This window comes from Artemia franciscana, chromosome 21, assembly GCF_032884065.1.
Source record: "Artemia franciscana chromosome 21, ASM3288406v1, whole genome shotgun sequence".
Taxonomy (NCBI): domain Eukaryota; kingdom Metazoa; phylum Arthropoda; class Branchiopoda; order Anostraca; family Artemiidae; genus Artemia; species Artemia franciscana.
The window spans coordinates 13,857,293-13,882,387 of NC_088883.1; the positions used below are offsets into that span (position 1 = coordinate 13,857,293).

At 34.4% G+C, this 25,095-nt stretch overlaps 2 protein-coding genes across 3 annotated transcripts in view; both read left to right on the plus strand.

The window, feature by feature from the left end:
- Window positions 1-25,095, plus strand: part of LOC136040691 (uncharacterized) — a 146,436-nt gene that overhangs the window by 13,296 nt on the left and 108,045 nt on the right. The gene's annotated exons all lie outside the window — the stretch shown is intronic.
- The window catches only part of LOC136040558 (fasciclin-1-like), a 98,124-nt gene that overhangs the window by 518 nt on the left and 72,511 nt on the right, over window positions 1-25,095 (plus strand). For both annotated transcript variants that reach the window (XM_065724773.1, XM_065724775.1), the window contains exons 2-4: window positions 11,203-11,341; window positions 14,533-14,714; window positions 21,127-21,257. In XM_065724773.1, coding sequence (XP_065580845.1) covers window positions 11,203-11,341; window positions 14,533-14,714; window positions 21,127-21,257 — 452 coding nt within the window. The remainder of the gene's footprint in view (window positions 1-11,202; window positions 11,342-14,532; window positions 14,715-21,126; window positions 21,258-25,095) is intronic.

The following is a 25,095-nucleotide window of genomic DNA, read 5'->3' on the forward strand; positions in this document are numbered from 1 at the left end:
TACAAATATAATAATCGCTTCTTTCGCACAATTCAAATTTAAACCCTTTTTGACATAACCTTATTATAAATAATTTTGGCACTGAGAAAATGTAGTATTATTTTGTCGAAAACGATCGATAGCCTAACTCATACTTTAATTGAAAATTCGTCATTTTTAAGAGTTCAAAAAGTGCTTAAATTTGAATTTGCGATAGAAGCGATTATTATATTCGTAAAGAGCATAAAAAGGCATCGAGTGATATGTTCACTTTATTGGTAAGTCAATAACATGAACTGTGATATATTCACCCACTTTTTTTAATGTTTTTATGTGTCACATTATCATCAGTGGCGTAATTTCATCAAAATCCTGGGGGGGCGGAGGCAAAGTTTGAGTCAATTTTCCCAAATCAAGTGAAAATGAGCCATATAGTATCATAAAGGCAAAGATCCACTAAAAAAATCTGACCCGTTTCTGTAGATGCTTGAATTATGGAGGATTGTCTTAGTTTTCACAAGATTTTTGAAGAAACCAATGAGGGACTTTTTGCTACCTTGGAAAGTTGTTGAGCTTGGTAAATAAAACGGTAGTCTTGGTGCAATATTCTGTTTATTATATTTATTTTTGGGTCACGAGGAGTCTGAAAACTGAATTTAAGGAAAATGAGAAAATCTTGATATCTCGGGGAGGCTCGGGCAAAGGGCTAAATTAGGGCTATTGAGAAGGAAACATGTTAAGAAAACAATTCTTTCTTCATAATATGCATAATAATTATAGCTAACACCTTTTGCATGCACCTCCGCTATGCTTTGTCCCCAACTCCCCTAATGGGCAAATATATAGCCCAAATTATATATTTTCAATGCATTCAGCCACCTGTCGCTCTTGTTTTTCCGGTTCTTGCTTCGTCACAGATGATTCAATTTGTGGGTACATGGGTTGAAACAAGAGAGACACGTTGGGAGAATACATGGGACATATCTAATTTTGACTGTATATTTACACATAGAGGAGGATGGGGGGGGGGGTAAAGGATAGCGCGACTGGATGCAAAATGTGTTAGCTATAATTTTTCTGCATATTCTGAAGTAAGAATTGTTTTCTCAAAATGTTTCTTTTTGAATAGCCTCTAACATAGACTTTTGCCGAGTCCCTTTGGAAACTGGAATTGGTATATAAGCTGTGTATGCAAAAAAACAAAATTGCGTTCCCGCCTATGGTGTTGTAGTACGATCTATGCGTCGGAGCGCGGGCTTGGAGGAGGCGCCAAGTTCAGAGCTCTACCAAAAGCTTCTCATGGGCAAGATAGGAGTTTTCATAACTGTATTGGTATCTAAGCTGTGATCCAAGTGTGTCTGTATGAATCTATTTTTAAGGGGCAAGTTCCAAAAAAGAGTTTAAAGAGACATGTTTAAAGATGAAAAAAGCTCTAACATCCATTTTCAGTACTTGTCGGTTATTAGAAACATTCAAGAATTGCGCTTCGGTTACATCTCAGAAAACCGGTTTCATAACTATGAAAACAAGTGACGGATGATACAATTTATTGGACTTGTGTTATTTGGGGTATATATTTGCACATTAGGGGTTGGGGTGGGGTAGGGGGGGGGGGTTAGTTAAGGTTAGGTTTTCATAATATTGTTTCTAAAGTATTATTTTATCATCATGTTTTGTTATATTTCATTAGGATTAACCTAACTTCACTACTTGGGTGTGTTTCCAATAACCGTCAATTAGCCATTTTTCTTATTTTCGACTATAGGAACTTTAGAACCCATTTTCCAAATGCTAGCGTATCTAGGCTCTATTTATCTACACAAAAAGGTTTAGACTTGGGGATTTCACATGCTTTTCTTCCTTTGTACTCCCTATCTATTTTAATTAAAAAAAGAGGAATATCCCATTTATTTCTTTTTTTACTAGAAATATTTTTCAAGACTCAAATATTCAGAAATGGTTTTATAATCTTTGGCATATCTAGAATAAAATATAGACATACAAACGGAGATGTCCTGTAGACAATATAAGGAATATTCGTATTTTTAGTGATTTACTGTTTTTCGTTTTCTCTGAAAACAAATATATAAAGAGATAAATCAACTTGGAGGATGCTAATACCAATTCCAGGTTTTAGTTTCAAAATTGTATTGAATCTATCTAACAGTTCTATGGCTGACAACTTCATTTCCGAGTTCAAATCTAAACCTTGCGTGGATTGCACTGACTCAGCTATAGCATATCTAAGTAGTGTTAAAAGTTACTTAATACCCATTCACATTGACATTTTACTAATACCGATGTTAAGCTACAGGTAATTTGAGCAAATCAGGATTTTTCGTAGAAATTTTCAGCCGATCAGAAAATTGACAGAAAATAGGCTCAAATTAGCGCTAGCTAAATCACGGCGTTAGTAAAATCGGTAAAATTCTAGTTAATTGACTTCTTGCTATCTCGGAAAGGGTTTAGGTTAGGAAAATGAAACTTTCAGGGATGGGTCTACAGGCTAAAGCATGTCCCGGGAAGGCATTTTAAAGTACCCACCTCCACTCCTTCTCCCTCTAGAGGGCCCTGAAATTTGCCTACATGACAGGTCTATACCTATTGAAATTTTGACAAAACAACATTTTACCTTAATTTTCAGTTACTAGTTGCTTTTTCTCTGCCTTTAGTTCTGAAAAATGCAATTCCTGTTATTTGAGAAGAATTTTGAGCCATATCAATGTTCTTTTTTTCAAAATTTAGGAAATGTATTTGCATATCTTTAAAACCTTATAAAATGGAATAGAGCAAAGTTATGAAGCTGAAAACAATTTTGTTGTACTTCAATTAAGCAGAAGATCTATTTTGCAAGGTTTCACTTTTATAACATACATATTTTTAAAGGTCAGGGCCCTCTAGAGGGAGAAAGAGTGGAGGTAGTTGCTTCAAAATACCTTCCCGGGACATACTTTAGTCTGTAGATTCATCCCTGAAAGTTTCATTTTTCTAACCTAAACCCTTTTCTGAGATAGCAAGAAGTCAATTAACTAGAATTTTACCAAATTTTATTGTGAATGGACCTTAAGTCCTCTATTGATAACCTTTGAAACAGGGTTATTTAGTGTGTTTACTCCTTCTTGCTCGTTAAGAGCATTTTGAAATTATATTAGGCATTTGGATGAATATTTAGATAAAAAAGTGTAGAACGGTCTTGTTTTCCCCCTTAGAAGAAGACTATTCACAGAAAAATCAGTACTAGTTACAGTTGTTGACTTCGTGTTCTTTCGAAAATCCGATCCAAACCGTTTGTGAATTAAATGCAGGTAGACAGGCTTACATACATCTTTTGTTAAACACATGTTCTCTGATAAATGATTGGCTGTCCTTGGAATGGATCAACTCAAGATTCACATGCTAAAAAAGTCTACGTCTAGTGGGATTTACTTAGTCACTATTGGACATTTGTAGGGTGTTACTCCTTGGACTTCAACTAATCAACTATTTTAAAGATTTAATCTTCTCTGCCAAATGATTTTCAAACTAATATGCAAGCGCCCTATCCGTATTTAATTAATTAATTTGGTTATTATTTGTCATTCTGAAGCAGTTTTGTTACTGCTTGTATCTGTTGTGGACTCAGTAAAGCCATGTATGAAAGATTTAGAAAGGTCACCAGGTCCGTATCCAGGATTTTTTTTGACGGGGGGGGGGGGGGGGTCAAAATACTTTTTAAAACGCATCAAAAAACTGTTTACATTCATTTTTGTTATATTTTGACGAGTCAAACAAATACTTCAGAAGGGGGTTAAACCCCCTGCTATTTGAATAAATTATCCCTGTTCCATAGAAGATTGCAGTAGCAGTACTCCTCCTTTAGACTGCTATCAAACAGTTCGTGGTAACGAACTGTAGTAGGGTGTGACGCGGCTGAATAGTAGCCAAAACTATAAAAAATGGAATTTATATCAATAGATAGATCAAAAGAATTCGCTTATTATGGTGATTCCAAGCATATATGATTCATTAAGTTTAGTGTTACCGATCATAAGATACGAGCCTGAAAATTTGTTTGATTTAAGAAAAAGGGGAGAAAGACACTTTAAAAGTCAATGAATCGTACTAGTCATAGTATCAGATTTAGCGTATAAATGGACCTTGCTGTAGTGGTTTCAAGTTTCTATCTACGAAAATGTGGAATCAAAAGTAGACTCTTTGTCACAAATCTATAAGAACGACTCCTGAACACAAGGTCCGTTTAATTGAAATAAGAACCTTTTTAAATTAGTAATAATTTAAGCGTAAAGAGCGGGGTATTGAGGAGGGGTAGCCCCTTTCATATATCGAATAAATTTTGTTCGTTACACGTTTTAATGTGGATCCCCCCCCCCTTTCGGTTGAAAAAACATTTTTATTTATTTAATAATCTTCAAAGGATGAATTTTTTTTTCTCTTTTTTGACTTGAAAGGGAGTCTGTCAACCTGTATGTTTAAAAGGTGTGGACATAAGACTTTGTAAACATCTCCCTGGGCCCTATTTCGGGCTATATTTTCATTTCTGAAAGATTCATTCATCTGCTGCAACATTTTTTTATTCGAGGAAAAGCTGCTACTTTTTTTTTATCCAAATTACACCGATAGATTGACACAGGTCAATCCTTAGGGGTAGGATCAGAGCATTATTCCTAGGAGGGAGGGGTCCAAAACAGAAAATAAAACCCACATTTCTGCAATTTTCCTAGAGATTCTTCTGATAAATCTTATTTTCCCATCGCGCTTATGTGTAGCATTATGTGCATCGACGAAAAGCTGCTACTTTTTTTTATCCAAATTACACCGATAGATTGACACAGGTCAATCCTTAGGGGTAGGATCAGAGCATTATTCCTAGGAGGGAGGGGTCCAAAACAGAAAATAAAACCCACATTTCTGTAATTTTCCTAGAGATTCTTCTGATATATCTTATTTTCCCATCGTGCTTATGTGCAGCATTTATTACGCATATTTAGAGTTACAATCCCCTCACTTATATTATTGACACCACATTTCCAACGGAAAGGATTTACTGACATTAGCTACCGTTTAACAATCAGCAAAATCTGCTTCAATAAGCAAATATAAAGAGCAGATGAAAAGCATGAATGAAAAAGGCATAGGGGAGGAATAAAGAACTAAACAGAAGAACAGCGTTAGCATCTGTAAATTATAGCATCTATTATAATAATCACACTAAATTATTAGGCTTTTATAAGCAAGCTTGACATTTAAAGTTTCAAGAATAATTGAGACAGGGCGAAAGAGTAAATAAAGATAAATCTGCAAGGGAAAATAAGAAAAATAATTTGGATACGTAATAAGTATCCTTCCAGCAGTACCTTTACCTGGCAAATACACAGGGAAGAAACCCTAACCTCCAACCAAAATCTCAGATTTTGGTTGGAGGTTAAACCTTACACCCTTATTCTTCTGTATTATTTGTATATTATTTTTACATTGTTTTTATAAATCGACAATTTTCAGTGTTTTTCTATTTAATCCTCTCATCTTTCAGAAATGTTGCACTAGCCCCAAAATAAAATTCTGCGTATGTCTCTGACACGCACATATAAGGGTAAAAGAATCTTCTCTATTTTTAATCTATAAGACATTTAGGTACCGCCCCCCTCCCCAAATAAACGGTCTCAATTCAGGATTGAGTGTAGGCCTATGTGTGATGACAGTTGTTAAACATGACTCTGCAGCATGGGCGCTCCGAAAAGCAGATGAAGATTTGCTAGATGTTTTCCAGAGAAATTGCCTACAGATTGTTCTGGGTACCTGGCTGACTGACAGTATTTCAAACAGTAGGCTGTATGAAAAGTGTGGTTCAATCCCGCTTTTTAAGGCTATAATGAGAGAAAGGTTGAGATGGCTAGGGCATATTCTGCGGATGAAGGATGATATTTGCCAAAGATTGTCCTTTTCGGCGAACCGTCCAGGGCTAAACTGAAAGTAGGTCATCCGTGGTTGGGGCGGGAGGATGTCGTAAAGAAAGATTTGAAGGAAATGGGAACTTCCTGGAAGGTTTAAAGAGGGAGGCTTTAAGTAGATTGGGATGGAGGAGGAGCGTGTGTAGCTATGTTGGCCTCAGTTGGCTTGGTGCTACGGTGAGTTGTTAGTAGTAGTAGTAGTAGTACATTCTCCCGAAACATATTTTTTCTAGATATTTTTATAGTAATAAAGAGGAAACGTTAATTTTAAAGGGTTCATAGACAACGCAAAAGCGTTAACTTTGTACAGGTTTAGCCTACTTACTTTTGTGTAATTTTCAAGGGTTATTTGTGAGATTTTTGATTACAAAGCTAACATTCAAATATTGTCGTCCAAAACCAAAACATATTAGTCGTGTTTTAGAAATTGTGATGTGTTTCAAAAATTAGATCAAGCCCCAAATCAAAATATGTTAAGTAAAGGTTTCTCAAATGACTTATGATTCTTCACCGAAGTTGGTTTGTAAGACATTTTGAAGCCAAAATATAAAGATGAACTTGGGCTACACTTGGAATATGAGCGTTTAACTTACACACTGTATGTAGCCTGAATCATATTTCAAAAATTATAGCTTATTTCTCCCATAGTTTGTATTCAAGGGTTTTTGAGCTAGTGGACTACAACCCATTTACTTCAATAGTCCAAAATCCAAAAACAATAAGTAACAAGAACTTAAATAAGTTTCCACTTCAATAGTCCAAAATACAAAAACAATAAGTAATAGAAACTTAATAAGTTCCCTTTGTTTTTGTTTTTTTTACATGAACAAGTCAAAGTAAATACGAGGACAGTGGCATCGATTGAGGGGGGGGGGCTGAAACCCCCTAGTTTTTTCCCTCCTCTCTTGAATTGACTGTTAATTAGATCAAAATACTTTATTTTTTATTGAAAAATACCTGTTTTTTGTTAGCCTAATACCTTTTTTTTGAGAAAACACCCCTTCTTCAAAATTTGAAGAAAAAGACAAATTTGCCCCCCCCCCCTTCCGGCTAAATCCTTGTGAATTGAAACAACTGTACAAGGACCCAAAATTCTTAACTTCTGTGTCATTCCTAATGCTTTAGAACGTTTTGAAACTGTTGACTTATCTGATTGTACAATTTTTTCTAGTTATCTTAGAGTCTGGTACGGGATTTGACGAAGTAATTTACCTAGTTTTCTGTCTTTGAACGTTTTTAGTGGATCAGAACGTTATTCATTCTCAATTTTGAAATAATTATTTTGAAGCGTCGAAACCAAGTTCTACATATGGTATCTGACAGATCCTTATAGCCGAAGTCTTAACAAGGATTCTTCACAGAACAAGAGAAGTTCTCAAAAAATAGGGAGCCCTCAGAGCCTTATAGCCGAAGTTTAAGCCTGGATTCTATATGGAGACTTATAGCCGAAGTCTCAACAATTGTTTTGGAGCGTTATGGAGCCTTATAGCCGAAATCTTAACAAGGATTCTGTGTGGAGCTCTCAGAGCCTTATAGCCGAAGTCTAAACCTGGACTCTATATGGAGCCTTCAGAGCCTTATAGCCAAAGTCTTAACATGGACTTTGGAGCCGTATGGAGCCTTATAGCCGAAATCTTTACAAGGATTCTGTGTGGACCCTTCAGAGCCTTATAGCCGAAGTCTTAACAAGGATTCTGTATGGAGCTTTCAGAGCCTTTTAGCCAAAATGATAACAAGGATTCTGTACGGAGTCTTCAGAGCCTTGCAACCGAAGTCTTAACAAGGATTCTATATGCTTTGGCTGCATTTTTCTTTTGAATAAAACAGTGTTATAAATTACCCACAAATACACGTCATTTGGAACAAAACTACACACTCTCGGAGTCAATATAAAAAAAAAAAAAAAAAAACTTGGTATGATGAACATTTACATACTAAAATTCAAGGTAACAAAATTAAATGTTGTTGTTGTCAGTTTAGGTCGAGTTTTGACGCTGAAATCCTTACGACCCACATATAGAGCCGACTTCCATGTAGATGTTAAAAAAAATTAAAACAAGTTTTTTTTTCACTGAAAGTGAAGAGCAACATTAAAACTTTCAAACGATATATATATATATATATATATATATATATATATATATATATATATATATATATATATATATGATTCAATACCCTGTACTACTTAAAAAAAAAAGATATTTGATTATACATTTAGCCAAAAAAAATCTGATTGTACACAGGATTGCAAGCACGGGAACCCTCTTTAAATTAATACTTACCTGAATATGATATTAAAATGAACAAAATTAAAGCACTAAATTAAACAACGAGGTATTTTTTTTTCAAGTGAAAGCAAGGAGTTATTATATATATATATATATATATATATATATATATATATATATATATATATATATATATATATATATATATACTTGTATACATAGTCTATGCCCCTTGTCCTAGGAAAAGAAGTATTCCAGAGGTCTGCTAAGGCCTCATAGCTGGTTTAAGGGAAGTACAGCCCTCTTTTTGACTAATTTTGTAATGTAAGAATTGTTGTCAACTCGGTTTGTGGTATCTATCTTTGTTAATAAATAAATTTTACTGTCATTACGGAATAAATTCATGAAAACTTTTTTCACTTTCCAAATGTTTCCCAATGAAATTAGAGTCAGTTGGATTTACGGTTGAGATGAAATCATAGAGCGTTAAAGTAAGCTGAGACCCACCTGCGTGGAATGCACTCTGAATTTTAGGACATTTTTAATTCTAAAGATAAGTATGTCATAGAAACTTGATACGATAAATGTCACTATTATTTTAACGAATGTGTTGTATCTGATAGTTTTAATTTACTTTTAAAGTAGTACAGGGTATTGAATCATATATATATATATATATATATATATATATATATATATATATATATATATATATATATATATATATATATATATATGTGTGTTTGTGTGTGTGTGTTTATAGAAAGCATGAATAAAAAGAAGAAAATCATTTAATTTCCATCCATTATGGTGACACAAAGAATATCTCGTCTGTATTCAACTTTCATCCAGGTCCACTCCGCCATGTCTAGTAGGATAAAAGGTTGGGGGCTTCGCACAGAAGTCGTATCTGGGTTTGTGTGAGGGAATGTTTACACGCTATTATAATGTAAATTTGGGACTATTTTAGCATGGTACCCCTTATAGACATACTTCTTAAATTAGCATAAAAAAGCACTGTATTAAACCTGTGCTCTGGCAAGATAAATTAATCCCAGGGAATAACCATCCTTTGAAGTAGGGACGCCATTTGGATGTGAGAAGTAGTTTCACCTCCTCCTTACTGTCTAAGACTCAACGTGAGCAAAATAGCAGGTTTGATCAAGATATAACTTTGTATAGAGATGAAAATTGCAGTTTTCGTTACACAGTACATTTTCTTCGATAATTTACATGAAGACTTAATTACAAGTTTAATTAAGTCAGTGTTACACACTTATTGCATTGAAAAATCAGTAAACATTTAATAACTATACACAACATGATTAATTGATCAATTATAAACGTAACAATTAAGTATAATTGTTAAATTCATAAAAAAAAAATTTGTAAATGTATTTGCTAAAAGTTTATAATTTTTACAAGGAATTTTGTCACACTCTTCTTTCTGCTGTTCTTTTACCCTTAACGCTGTGATACATGATTAAATTTAAAAAAAGAAAACGAAATTGTATTTTAACTGACGAATTTAGACGTTTTGAACTGGACTTGTTAGGGTTCTGAAGACTCATCTCCTAGGGTTAGGAAACATAACGTCGCATCATATTTTATTTATTAATTTAAGTAGGAAGGCAGATGTACATTTAAAGGGAATAGAACTTGTGACGAATAAGGAAACTTTTGAGCCTTGTTCAGGCTGGAAATGTATTAATAATTTAATTCTAGTGCCACACTCTATGACGAAGAATTGCAATGCATCCATTATAGTGGTTTATGGTCCTGTAGGACTACTGACAGTAGGAATTTGAATGAATCTGCATACAGTGTTACAGGAACAAATAGACAAGATCCCTGGTAGAAATGTGATATTTTTATTAGGGGACTTTAATGTCATGTTAGTACAAATAGTGATAGGCACTTTCCTATCTTAGACCACTTTAGGGCAGAAAAAGAAAATGTCAAGGGTTGTAGATTGCTACAGTTTGTAGGTGCACATCTGTTTTCTACCAATAAGGTATTTGGTCACAAAATGACCCATTAGCTAACCTGGTTGTCGCATGATAGTATGACTCATAACTTTATTCATTATGTTATCATAAAACGAAGATTCAATGTTCAAGTTCCATTTATTTCCATAAAGGAGCAATAACAAAAACAGTATCTCGATTGGCTAATGGCCAACAGCTAAATGGCTAAATGGCTAATGGCCCGTTATTTGGGAAACGACTTGCAATAAATAAATAATGTTAAAACTATTATTTGCTTACTAAATGATACCTAATTATAAATCTATAAGGAAAAGGATTCAAATCAGCGACAGCCCCGCGGATCGGCGACCGAACGATTAAAAACAAATTAGAAATTGTCTACGTCGTCGATGACCCACCGCTAACATAACAGCACCCCAAAAATATAAAAATCCTAAAACCGTTAAAATTTATTCAATGCTTACTTTTAATAATAAAAAAAGCTTTTCATCTGTCTTTTGAAGGAACCCAGTGTTCGTGACTGCCGGATCTTAGCAGTAACCAAGTTCTAAGCACGCCGCACAGTCACGGCCAGACCGAAGTTTGAACGAACCAATAAAGAAGCCGGGATATGAATCATCACATCCTTCCAGTTACGAACGGTGTACAAACTTACTTCTCTTACTAGTTTAAGTATCCAGAAAAACGATATGCTAAAAATGAAGACCCCCATATTCTAGTATCTCCAGTCATTCAAAGGGTGAAATTTAGGAAGGGTAACTGCTTGGTTTTACCAGTTGGTTATGACACATGGTTTGAGAAGAATGATCCAAATCAGCTTTGAACAAGATTGAGGATTTTAAAATTTCTACTTCTAAAAAGATTCCTGATCTTCAAGTCTTTGTTCACATCCACCGTTTTTCCCAATGAAAAAGCTGCTTTATTCATGGAAAATAGATCATATCCACCACTCAAAAAATATGTTTTCCCATAGAAACCAACCGTTTTCACTTACAAAAAACTACGACACCATCGAAATGATGCTGCTACTATTTAATATTATAATTTATTTTCTAGTTTGCCGATCTTGTAACGAAAGATGAACTTGTTTTGACTCTTTTAAAGTTTAGACAAGGGACTTTATTTGCCCCAACAAACGATGCTATTCAGATGCACAGAGGACCTAAGGATTCAAATTTTTTGCTGTATCATTTATGTATGTATCTCACTTTAATAGTTATTTAGAAAATATTTACCTTAACTGTTACTTTATTAGAATTTAAAAAGGAATTTTTGCTTTTCTTAGTGGAGCGTTCCTATCCCTTCACCTTAGGTGAGGATGAGTTTTTGTTTTGACTATTAAATTGTAAGTTTGAATATAAACACATTCTGCATGATATTTTTGTTCTATTGGTATAAAAAGACATATTTTTCTTGTGATTTATTATTTGAGAGTTACAAGTTAGAGAGAATTTGTATTAGAAAATAATTTTGCATTGATTTTTAATCGTAACCTAAATTAAGTAAAATATGTATACTTGGGATCATATTACCAATTTGTATATTTGGGATGTTATTTCTTGGAATAAACAAAAGTTCGAATAGGGATAAATCCTTTTAATAGACAGTGATAAATTTCACAAAAACACTAGATATTTTTGTTACATATGGAGTGACCGTCATCAGTAGTAATACTAAACTAAAACAATTAAAAATAAATTTTATATACAAAATAAATAAACTACATGTTGTTAAATAATGTTATTCTTTCCAAACCAAAAATGGAAGCGAGTCTCTTTGGGCTTCTTGGATAGTCTACGGTTCGTTAGCATTGAATGAACTAACACTTAGACAGATGTTAATCGTATTGAGTATTCACTCAATCTGATTTTAATCCGAAATAAAATGGTATGGAAAATTAAAAAACGTTCCGAAAGGGTGGGAGTGAAATCCTCAGGATTAAAGTTTTTCTATTAAGCTGATGAAATACAGTCTTTCTGGCGTAGTTATCTCATTTCCGAATTCTGGTTAGTACGTCCCACATATGAACCTCCACAAGAGTGTAGAATCTTATAAATCCCACTTTGTTGCGAAAACTTGCTCAGAATTTACAAAACTACCCAAAGTATTATTACTCTTTAAAGCTACCTTTAGATCATTACTCTGTAAAATTCTTTTAAGTTTTTTATTTAGCCCGGGTACATGTGGCAAGGAACAAAAAACATCCTTCTCCTAAGTTGTCTCCAAGACTTCCTTAGAAATCTCTTGAAACTTTTTCATTCTCTTGAAAAAGTTTGGTTAATTAACCGCTCTGGATACATGTTACTTATTAGTATTTTTATTAAAAAAGACAACTCTTCCTCAATTAATTTTGGAGAGCAAATACTAAGGATCCTGTCAGTTAAAGAAATGATAAAAAAATTTTACTTGGCGAGCATGACTAGAGCTAAACCACAAAAATCTATTGTTATTAGTCAGTTTTCTGTAGATGTTAAAATCCGGGCTTTTTTTCGCACAAAAAAAGCGAAATTCTTGAAATTAAGGAAATTTTATTCAAGAATGTGGCTTTAAATAGAGACACGGGTGAATTTGGTTTGAACTCTATTCACGATAATTTATTAAAATCAGATAGAATAAAGTTCAATTCACCCAATGCGATTAACCTCTGTCCAAGTGTTAGTTCATTCAATGCTAACGAACCGGATCCAAGAAGGTCAAAGAGACTCGCTTCCTTTTTTGCTTTGGAAAGAATAAGACTATTAAATAATATGTAGTTTATTTTGTATATACATTTTTTGTTTAGTATTACTACTGATGACGGTCACTGCATATGTAACTGATATATCTAGTGTTTTTGTGAAATTTATCGCTATCTATTAAAATGATTTCTATCCCCTATTTGGACTTTTATTTATCGTCATGGAAAGGCAGTGTCGTCTTCAAATTACTTACGTTATTTTTTTGGAAATGTGTATGCTACTGTGAATTTCCGAAATCTGGTTAATTCACCGGTGAATGTCCAAAATTCCTTTTTATCTACTTGGATTCAATTAGCTTTGCAAATCAACTTTTTCAGTCTTTTGCAAGCTTTGATAGTGAAAGCTAAAGTTAGGCTAGGTTAATTTACTCTGCAAATCTCAGAAATGGGTTACAAACTTAAACTAACCTGCCACCATCAAACCTTGCATAAAACTGAAAAACTTGACTGGCGACGCTTATTAAATCCAAGGAAAAAAAAGTATTTCTGACATTCCCCGTTGAGAGTCGATATTCACTAATTTCGGTCAATCACGGTAGAAATCTGGGGAAGGTAAACAGGAAGGGTGTGCGAAAGCACAGGATGGTTGGCCCCCAACCCCCCATTGCACTTCCTGGCTGAAGGGCCAATAAACGGAGATCAGCACCGCCGGTAGGGACTGTAAAGTCTAATGCCGTATCCTTTACCTTTTACCTTACGGTAATATGTATTTTTGAGGCGTCGAAAAGGGAATGTTCTTCACAGTTTCGAAAAACAACTAGAATTAACAAAAGGCAATTAACTCCAGCAAAATATATTGGTAGCTAATATCACCTCATGTGGAGCCAAACTTACCTATAAGTTGTTCCTTTGTTTTTCATCATCATCCAACCGTTAGTTAATTTCCAGAAGCAATTAGAGTGTGTGCCAGTTGCACCATCTTAGGTTTAAATTTCTTGCATTTTTTCCGTATTTAAATGGCACCTTTTTTTCCTTGAGCTCCAATCGAATAGACAGTTTGGAAGTCAGATCATAATTTTTCTGCAGAAAATTTGTGTTGTATTTCCTGATATCTCATGTGAAACATGTTGAACTTTCAATACATTATTTTAGATAGACTTGCCTAAGACAAAATTCCCAAAAAAATGTTTTTACTCAAGAAAGTGAAGAACGTTGTTGAAGATAAAAACTTGACAAAATGACATTTGTGGTGATGTTCAAACCAAAACGTGCAGAAATTCCCTTAGATTTCGTTGGTATTGTTGAGAATAGATGTCGTTAGTACGTGATTTGAGGCTTGCAAATTTGAAACCGAATACCTGAACAAACGGCGTGTGAGTCTCTCTGAAAGATTGGATAGTTAAAGGGGGGGGGGGGAAATTGTAGTACCTGAAAAAACTATGGTACGAAATGTAAAATTCAGTATTTTTGACCGCCCTGAAAAGTCTTCTGGCAACTCCATAACTTTGGTTTGGTACTAACTTTTCTTTTCTATAGTAAAAAAAAATAATTGTGGCTTGACGACATAATAAACAGGACTGCTTACGCGAAGGATTACTAATTTCCTATAGTTGTGTCTTCTCTATTTTAGCATTCCTAATTTCAAAGAAGTTTCATCTAAGTCCCTTTTCCGCTTAACATGCTTTATTCCTTTCTTTCCCTTTTTGTAGCCAATGTGGCATTAACTCTAGACAAGCTAGAGCAATCTGTGACTAGTGAACTGCCAGGAAATCCTCCATTATGGGTGACGAGAAGGAAGATCCCGGAATCAGAAGATTTTGAGCATTTTATTAACAATGCTAAAGTAATTGAAGCAGATGTGAAAGGAACAACTCAGAGTCAAGAACAACAGGTAAACTAAAAGTAATAAAATAGATTATAGTCTAATCTTACGTTCCTTCTGTTTAAATCATAATCACTGTCGGAGAATAAGGCGGAGTGACGGTCCTGTCAGTATACCCTCTCCCTTTTCGAAATCCGGACTTATTTTCACGTGTCCGCTCATCCCTTGCTCTCTCGAACCTTTTGAGCAAAATAAACATGAATACTTTGCTAACCTTATCCATGAGTGATGTAAACCTTTACTGCTCCTTTCTGGGTATGTCTTGGTTTACGTTGATAACCATCTAATATTGGTATGCGTGTTCTGGTAAGCGTATAGCTGAATTGATCAGACCTAAGGGTTCATGTGAGAGGAGGTATAAGAAGAGTATCTTTACTATAAACTATCCATTTATTCTACAAAGTCTATATACATGGTTTGAAACCAAACACAAGAGAAGAACTTTGTAGAAGTGCTGCACTAGAGATACTACTTTAAACACTTGAGAAACTCGTATATAAATGATTTCCAAGGTCCCTAGAAACACATTATGCTATATTAAAATTGTCCAAGTTCCACTTCCTAGTATTATAAACAATTATGTAAACCCGTGTTTTACTTAGGGTTCTAGAGTTCAATATACATTACAAGATAACGTTGACCCACATTGCATCAAAATTAGGTGGCTCGTTTTCTGTTCCAAGACTTATATTTAAAAGTTTACAGTGACATCCCTCGGTAGATGGCTGTCACATTTGTCTCCCATTTTAAATACTGGGATTATTACTGCCACTTTCCAATCAGGCTGAAAGGTCTTCTTGTCTAATATCAAACTGAAGAGGGGCTCCGATACAACGTGCGGTTTGGCCGCGTAAACGTCAGGAGGGAGAACATTTTTCTTGAGAGGGATTATTTGAAGAGCCTCCCCCCGAAAAAAAAAACAAATAGCTGTTTGACTGTTGGCATCAACGAATTAAATTGTACTTCTATATTCCCATTGTATATTTAAGAATACACATTTACCGTTTTCTATTCATCTAGGCAAAGGGAATTGTGGCCCTTGAACCTTCCTAGTAATAGGCTACAAATTATTAAGTTATCAGTTTTATGCAAAGTAAAGTCAACGCAATACCGTTTACTTGGTAAAGAGTGACGTGTGTCCCATATACTTTCTTTATTTTCCTTGTCTAATTCGTATAGAACGAATATAGGAACCAGGGAGGGGCTCTATCAAACAAAATTAGGGCGTTTTTTGCTCTTCTTAGAGCTCAAAACAACTTGGAGGATCTGTAAATAATTTCAAAATCAAGACTAATTTGTTTTAAATTCGAAAAGTACATAGCATAGTAAAATCAACTTCCACCCATAAATTTTACACCGTTGGCTCTTACAATTTCTAGGCAATTTCTAGGCAGGCTAGGAGCTTCAAAAAACGGCAATTTTCTGTACTATAAAACTTTTAATTCTACTTGCACCTGAACCTTAAAATTTGGTGGTCTAAAATTTCTTAAGGAGAGTCTCCATAGATGTATATACCTGCTTACCGATTTCTAAGCAGATTCGGACATTTTGCTGGGAATGAAGTGGTTCTCGAAAGCAGTGAACAAGTCTAAAAATCCGTCCCATTGGCCCAACATTCTTGCTCTGTGAGCTTCATGCAGATTCGAGTACATCCATGCTAAGTTTGAGGAAGGGCTGTATGTCCCTGAAAGTAAACGGAGTCTTGACTTGGTGTAGGAAACTAGCAAAGCCCTAACTCTAGGCAAAAAAAAATTCGAGTCTAAGTTAGGGAATTTCATAGGATTGCTATAGACTGAATTGATGCATAAATCAGCAACGACAATTTTTTGGAATTTTGGAATTTCACTGCATTTCTGTGGAGTAACTCGTTGCAGAATGAGGTCCTAACTCAGTGTAAAGATGAACTAAGTCCGGGTCTGGTGCAAAAAAGAGCAAAATATTAACTCTGTGCATAACAGGCTGCACCCTGGATTTCGCATGGTGGCTGAAGCCTAATTTGCTGCAAAATTGAGATAAGTCGAGTTAACTATTGAGGACTGACTTGGTGTAACTATAAGCTAAGTCCTGACTCGGTGGAGAATTAAGTTGACTCCTTTTTCGTTGTAAAATGAGCTAATTATTAATTCAGTGCAAAAATGAGCTGACTCCAAACTGCGGAAAATCGCTGCTTTGTCAGTAACTGACTCGGTACAAAAATGTACTCAGTTATGAGTTAATGTGAAAATGATAAAGTTTTGACTTGGTAAAGAAAGAGCTAAGTATTTTTCGAAATTTTGATTATATGCTAAAATTTTATTTAAATTTTAAATTTTAATATAATATTAATATTTTAGTTCTTTATAAAAAAAAGAGTAAAGGATAAATCTTTAAATCAAATCTGAAATCAACAATTATTAAAAATATACAAATTAAAAAATGTAAGAGAAACAACTTTAAAAAGTGATTTAGGATAGTTGTTAAAAAAAACTAAAACGCCATGTTAAACCCATAACGAGCAGAAATAAATTTGCAATACAAGTCAAGCTTGAAAACGAATGTAAAAGCAAAAAGGTGGTTCTCTTGTTGTCCTTTTTTTGGGAGCCGAAACATGTTAAACCTCGATAGAGGGTCCATTAATTCTTTTGTTGGGACATTTAACCAAAGAGGCTGCTCTATCTCAAGAAAACTTGATGGTGGTTAACAGATTTTGTCCGAAAATTTACTCGATACTATGGTAGAATACCATCTTTTCAAAGAAAAAGTAAAGTTTTTCAAAGAAAAAATAAAGACCATATTCCACATTGTTATAGATTCCTATAACAATTCCAAACTCAAAATAACCAGGAATTATTTATTTATTTATTTTTTTTATAATTGATTTATAAAAATATAAAAATATATTATATATATATATATATATATATATATATATATATATATTATATATATAATTATATATTATATATAAATATATTATAATTTATATATAATTTATTTATTTATAATTATTTCTAATAAATTTATTTTTTCAGAATGATACTTTCAGCACTGTTTTTTCCTTTTAAATCCGTTTTATTTAAAGGTATAGGAAATCGCAACCAAAACAAAAAAATTAAAAACATCAACTGGCAACTTCTAAGAGTATGTTTAGTTTTCATTAAAACTAATTGCACTGGCCCAAAAATAAACTTTTTTATCGTAACCATAAAAAGATAAAATAAACAAAAACAAATACTATTGAAATCTATAGGATATAATAAACAATTTCTTAGGATGAATAAACTTACGATTAATATAATTTCACTGTTTATGGGAAATTTTTTTTGCGTCATTTTTATTTTTTTCCAAATGCTTGAGAAGTATCAAAAATTGATGCCCGCATAAAATAGAGGAATTCTATAAGGGAGTTTGAGGGCGGAAAGTAGCCCTTCTGGCTTCTTTCGGCTTTCTCTGAGTTTTATCTGACTATTTATTTAACTTTCTGTCAATTTTCCGTTCCATTAACTATTATTTTTGCTCCCTTTCACTTTGGCCTTTTACATGACTTTATTCCTGCTCATTTTAGATTTCAATATTGGTCGTGCTTGTCTTAGTAAAACTTCGTAAGGTTAGAATTAAATAAGGAACACTATATAAGCGCGCTTGAATGATTTGGCAAATCACAAATAAAAAGGATTAATACATGCGAAATATTCTGAAACATCTTCTAATTTTTGGATGGGTCCCGAGAAATTCGATGATTTTTAATTTCTTCTGTCATAATTGTTTTAAGGATCCCCCCTCCCCCCGCAATGGCTTGTATGTGTACCAGGTGCCTTGGGGGTGCCGACATTCCAGGAGGAAGGGGGTGCGACTTAGAAAAACGGTGAATCTATATAAACAAATTTTTTTGACATAATTGAAAAATCTTGAGTTTTGGAGGGTACATACACTCTTTGGGTAAGTCCCTGCTTACACAAACGGCCATTTCTCTTCAAAACTGAAAATATTTTCCTTTCTATCGTTCTCTATACGTTCTTCCTGTAGTTAAGTGGGTGGAACAATTTTCGTGTCTGAAAAACAGGCATTCGCTGATGAAGGAAATCCGTAGACTGTTATGAAAAATAATTTCCTAAGGGGGTTATAAAATTGCTTTTACCGGAAATCTTGGATCAGCGTGTAACTCAGGTAACATGACATCAACCCTTTTCTTGAGTGGTCTGTATATCCCAATCAATTTAATAAATTATGGTACTTTACTATGCTTTTAGATCATCGTTGCGCAAACTTGCCAACATGGCAACCCCTGAAATAGGTAAAAATATAAAAATTAGATATTGCATCATGACCCCCTTTGCCCTTTATAACAAATAAAATTTGGATTTAGTTACCTTTGTTATCAATAAAGCCTATGTCCCATGCATGTCCATTCAGTTTTCTAGCTTTCCACTTGTGCATTTGTTTGCAACTGTGCTTGAAATGTGTCAGTAGTAATATTCTATTCATAAATAATGATTTTAGATTTTTTGGCCGCATTTAGCCCATAATCTATGCAGGAAGGGTGTGCGATAACATAGAATGGCTGCCACCCCCCCCCACTGCACTTCCGGGTTGGGGGCTATGGAATGAAGATTAGCACCGCCCTTTTTGGACTATAAACTCTAGTGCCGCAGCCCGCCCTACTTCCTTTGTCTATAGAATCACGACAATCTCGGGCGTTGAGAGATGCTCGAGCCGGATCTCCACGTAAATCCAAGGTTTGTTGACAATCTCGAGTATAATTTATTGATCTCATATAATTCGCCTATTCCTACTATTTTGGTAAACCCCCCACCCACTCAAGAGAGGCCAATTGAGCTTACTCCTGCATGGACTGAAACATCACTTTTCAGGGTCTCAGGAACTGCTCTCACTCCTTGCGTAGTTCTTTTAAATTTCCCGTTCTGCTATTCGAAGTTCTTTCATTTAACTCATTGATATTGGACATACAATTTTCACGGTTTTTGGCAGAGAGTATTCTATGGTTTCCCCCTCCCAGGAAAGCCCCTGCTATGCAGTATAGATCAATACCTAGCTTTTGGGAAATAGGTCAGAAACAAGAGAAATTCTAGTTGCGTAAGACTCATTGTGACTTTCTCCTTAGATTTACGTCACTATTAGTCCTTACGATTTTGTGCTGTGTAGGGAAGAATCGATCGAATAACTTTAATTGGAAATCTTGGAAGATGTATCTATTATTTTTATTTCCTTTTTATTTTCATTTTTAAATTTGGAAGTTAATTGTGTGACCAAGGAAATTACTTTTCTCGTTTAAGCTCATAGACAAGCAACGCACCCGCAAAAAGCTTAAAACCTTTATTCTTCTTCTCCAGTGAAATTATGAAAACAAGATACCTCTTTTGTTTTGGCACAAAAATATAGAAATAAATTGTTATTATACCGAAACGAGTTGTTGGTATTTTTTTTTTCAAAATCTAAGGAAAATAATTTTTGCAAATCGTTTTTGGTAAATTTGATGTGGTCCAAAGGAAACATGGAAAAGAATAACAGTAGTGCCATTGGACTCCTTATTTTACGCTTTTTCTGAATATCATGGTCTTTTTTCTGACACCCCCCCATGGTCCCAGATGGAGCCTTAGGATATATAAAAAAATTTAAAGAAAGCATTAAACAATAAGATTCTTACATTATAACAGGTATTATGTTTCTAGTAATCAGATTATAACTTTTACCTCCATTTTTATCCATATGTACATCATTTCGGATGACATTTTTATCCAACATTGCAGCCAATTCCTTTTGTGAACCTGGATTTTACCGGGTCGGAAATGCGAAAATGCCTGTTAACAGAGAAGAAATCCAGAAATGACATTTTATGATGCAAAACAACGGAGAAATAGATTATTAGGGCTATATTTCGGATCATCAGGGGGTAGGAGTGAAGTGCGGTGTCATAAAAGTGACCTTGATCGGTGGAAAGAACATAAGACAAGGAAACTAGAAGGTCTACTTTTACCTTATTAGCATGTCCCCTTTCGATGTGGTCCACCACAGCAAGATTTACCTCGTTTTTCCTCTGCTGCCTTTTCTGGACGACATAAGTAGTCCTCCTCCGAATGTCATCTTAAGAGTCATAATAAGTTTTTTTCTTATATAAAATAAGTTAAGAAACCTGATGGTTTTTTTTCAGATTCTGTGTCGGGTCTGGGTTTCAAGAAATCGGTACCCCTTGTATGCCCCTGAATGTTCTATAATTTTTGTTTTGGTCTGATACCAGTTGTTAATGATATAGCTTTTGTGCTGATGTGGCCTGGAAGGTATTTGAAGCCATTGAATTCAAGCTTTGTCCGTTACAGATACCCACAACCACTAATCAACCTTAGTGACAGGTATTGACAAAGTAATTACTTTATTTTTCTGGTTTCAACCACAAAATGGTATAAATTTTGCTTGTTAATTTCAGGTTCTGCATATAATAGACGAAGCCCTTGAATCTACTGTGCCCGTGAATAAGGATTCATCCCTGTCCAATCCTGATGCTTTAAGATTACTTGAAAAAGCTAATGCTTTTGGTCTGTCGGGAATGCAAGTAACGTAAGTGCTTCCTTGTCGGTTACAATGCTGACAAATTTTGTAAATATACAGGACTAGTCCCATAAACCCAAAATCTGATTATTAGAATTAGCTACTATTATATTTTTTCCAATGCGAGAAATAAATAACAAATTATAAATAATTTAAATTATGGTTTGTGTTCCCTCTAAAAGGTGTGATTTTGTGACAAGCTTACATCTTAAAGTGCACCGGAAAAACCGCATACTTAGACTATGGCATTTATAAGTTTAAGATCTATCCATTCACCAGCTTAGAAATACGATTTTACTTACTCTTTTTTAGAGAATGGCATAAACTTGCCAAATAAATTGGATTTTTTTTTTTTGCTCGTGTATTGCCCGTTTCATTTCCAGAATGTAATTCAGTAGACGGATAAAGCTGAACCTGGTCTCTTTAATTTATTGTAACCATTTTCGGGCTAGATTAGTTGTCAACTGGCTTTTTAGGCTGAACTCGCTTACAAATAGCTAATGATTGTCAATGGTAACTAAGTTCTTGAACACACTGTTGGATTGATACCCCTAAAACCGCTATTGTGTCACCTTTTTTTGTTAATTTTTAAGTGTCTGTTTGGTTCTGGCAAAAAAATTAATCAAAACAAATGTATATAGTAAAATTTAGTGAACTGATAAGTTTAGTGAACTTATCCTTTCTGTTTTGTATTGAAGTTTTTTGTTGGGTGGGGGTTATAAAAGATTTCACGCGTCAGAAATATGCCTTCTTATGCCCAAAATTTCTCCAATGGCGGAAGGTTCTTTGCACTGTCCTTAGGGAGAAAGTTTCTTGTACTCATCTGACTGAAGGTATGATCGGGGTAATGGTTCGTTACTATGCTGCTATTCTCTAATTACGATCACTTTGTACTTCAGTGTTCCATTTTAAAAACGTGACGTAACTTAACAATGACAATGTTAAAACAATGACGTAACTTAAAAAAGAGTTAAACTCATTTTCCAATAAAAAACCTAAAGAGGGGTGAAATATTAATGCTCTAGTAGAAAGTAGAATTAAGCTTAGTAGAGTGGAAGGCAATTTATATTACATGAACACCAAGGTCTTTGATATAAACAATAATGTTATCATTAGGGCTGTGTCCAGGAATTGTCCGGGGGGGGGCAGAAAAACTTTAAAAAAAGAATAAGAAATGTATTTATATGGATTTTGTTACGTTTTTACGACTCGAATAAATGAAAGTTCATTTAGGGATAAGCCGTTTTATTAGAGAGTAAAGAGTAGATACAAAAAGCTCTGGATTTTTCGACGGAATAGATCAGTGATAGCTATCAGCTAATATCAAAACTTTGTCAGTAGATATACCCAGAACGTTTTGTATCTGTTTTTGGCTGTCTAATAAAAGTATTTATCCCTATTTGAGCTTATATTTGTTCGTCATAGAAAGGCAATGTGGGCTTCGAAAAAATACCTACGTTTTTACAAGTCGAACAAACATTTTGCGGAGGGTTCCAACCCCTCCCGCTCTGGATCCGGCCTTAATTATCATAATCAGAACCCTGCATACTGTCATTAAAACTTTTTGTGCTTGGAGCTATTGGAGAGGACAAATGAAAACAGGGAGCAAAATTAAGCATCGATGGACTAAAACTAGGTAACGGGATCAACCAACCCTCTGCCCCACAGTAATTTAAGCTCCCATAGCTTGTGTTTAGGATAAGGAGGCACTCAAATCAGCTTGGTAAATTGCTCCAAAAATAACTAACACAACCCCAACCTTGTTCAGACAAAGTAGGTTCGTTCCAACAATATTTTCAATCTTCCAAATTTTGTACGCACAGATCTTACAAAATACACCCATCTTTGCCAAATTTTACCAAACAAAAATTGGGAACGACATAGTAGCCTACAACAATTTTCATGTCACAACCCTTAGCCTCAGTGTCCATCATATATTTAACACTTCTATAATTCAATTTAGATTTATCACTTACGAAACAGCTCATCAGTGATAAAATTATGTGACGTATCTAATGTAGAATTATCTAAGATTTAGATTCTTTTTCTACTTCAAATTTTTCGAAGATTTTTAGTGAATGATGAGAATTATCACTATGATTCTGTATAAATCTTTGAGAAAGTTGTCAACTACGAAAAAAAAACAAAAAAACTGAAAGTACCGGCATATTCTCGTGATTTTTTGCGTCATAAAACTTTCTAAAACACGAAATTTATGTGTCTATTATGAGTTGTAATGGTTTATGAGATTGGGACTGCTACATCTGGTGGGGAATATTCATTTAATCGGTAACAATTCAGGTGACAAGATATTCTGATTGAAGAAGCTGATATGGACGCTTCACATATGTTTAACCAGGGGTAATCTTAGCCGCTTATTTGATAGCAACATCTTGTTAGCGTTCTTATGAAATCCCTACCAGCGCGATGATGTGTGTTGCCCAAATGCTGCGAACTCCTACTTGAAGGAACAATTCGAACTATATTTATTGGATTAACAAATGAATAATATTCTTGTATTTGAAAGATTAATTATTTACTATTGCTACTACTACTAACAACTCAATGCAGCACCAATCGGCTTGAGACCAACACGACCGCGTACACTCTTCCTCGACCCAATTTTATTCAAAGCTTAACTTTTAACCCTTTCTATGTTTGGTTAGTACAATATTGTATTTTCTTATGAATTGTTCAATTTATGATGTTCTGAAAAACATTTTCTTACAATTTCTGTTAGAAATTACAATCTGTGTAAGAACTTACAATTTCTGTAAAATTCTATCAAGTTCTGAGGTGAAACAATAAAATATTTCACTTAACATTTTCTTCACAATCTGTTGCAAATGCATATTTTGCAAAAAAAAATGCACACAGGTCTAAAAAAAAGAGGGGAAGGAATGTCATACAAAGAGCTACCGAGACACATCCTATCTTCACAATAACGAGGACCTGGCCCTGTTCGAAAGAGCGTTGCTGCAGTCATACAGTTCGTTGTGACGAATTGTAAGTAAGGAGTGATTCAGCTCAATAACAGCCGAAACTCTGATAAAAAGGAATAACACTTAATACATTAAAAGAAATGGCTTTTTATACCAAGCCTAATATCGTCAGTCGGGTATCAAAAGGACGTATCTCAATTGTAAATTTTCAGATGAGCAAAATAAAAACCTCATAGCTTATTTATTTCCCCTCTGATAACTGTAAAACAAAAACGGATTGATATATATTGATTTTACATATCGATCCCTTTTTATTTTACGGTTAACAAAGGGAAAATAAAAAGTTGTGACATGTTTTTTTTTTTTGCTCTTCTGAAAATTCACAATTATGGAAATGCGTCCTTTTGATGTCCGATTGACGATATATAAAATTAATTAACTTTAATGTTAGCTCTCGAAACTGAAAGGCTGATAAAATTTGCCAAATTTCTGTTATAGGGTGATAACACCCCCAAAAGTCAAGCGATCTTAATGAATATGACATCGCCAGATTAAGCATATCAGGGAACACTACCGTATAGATCTCAAGTTCCTGTATACAAACAAATTATTTTTTTTTTTTTTTTTTTTGCCAGAAGAAAGGTCACGAAAGCGTGTTTGTTTGTTTGTCTTTGTTTTTCCCTAGAAGTGATCGTATTGGACCAGTGGTCCGAGGAGATCAGGAGAGAGCTCATTCAAATGAAAATCAAAAGTTCTATTGCCCTTTTTAAGCGACGAAAACGATTGGGGGGGGGGAACTAACCACCGTGCCTCCTTTACCCCAAAGTAATCTGATGAAATTTTTAGATAGCTATTTGGGTACTTATCTGTTACAGCACCAACACTCAAGAAGTGAAGTTAGGTTA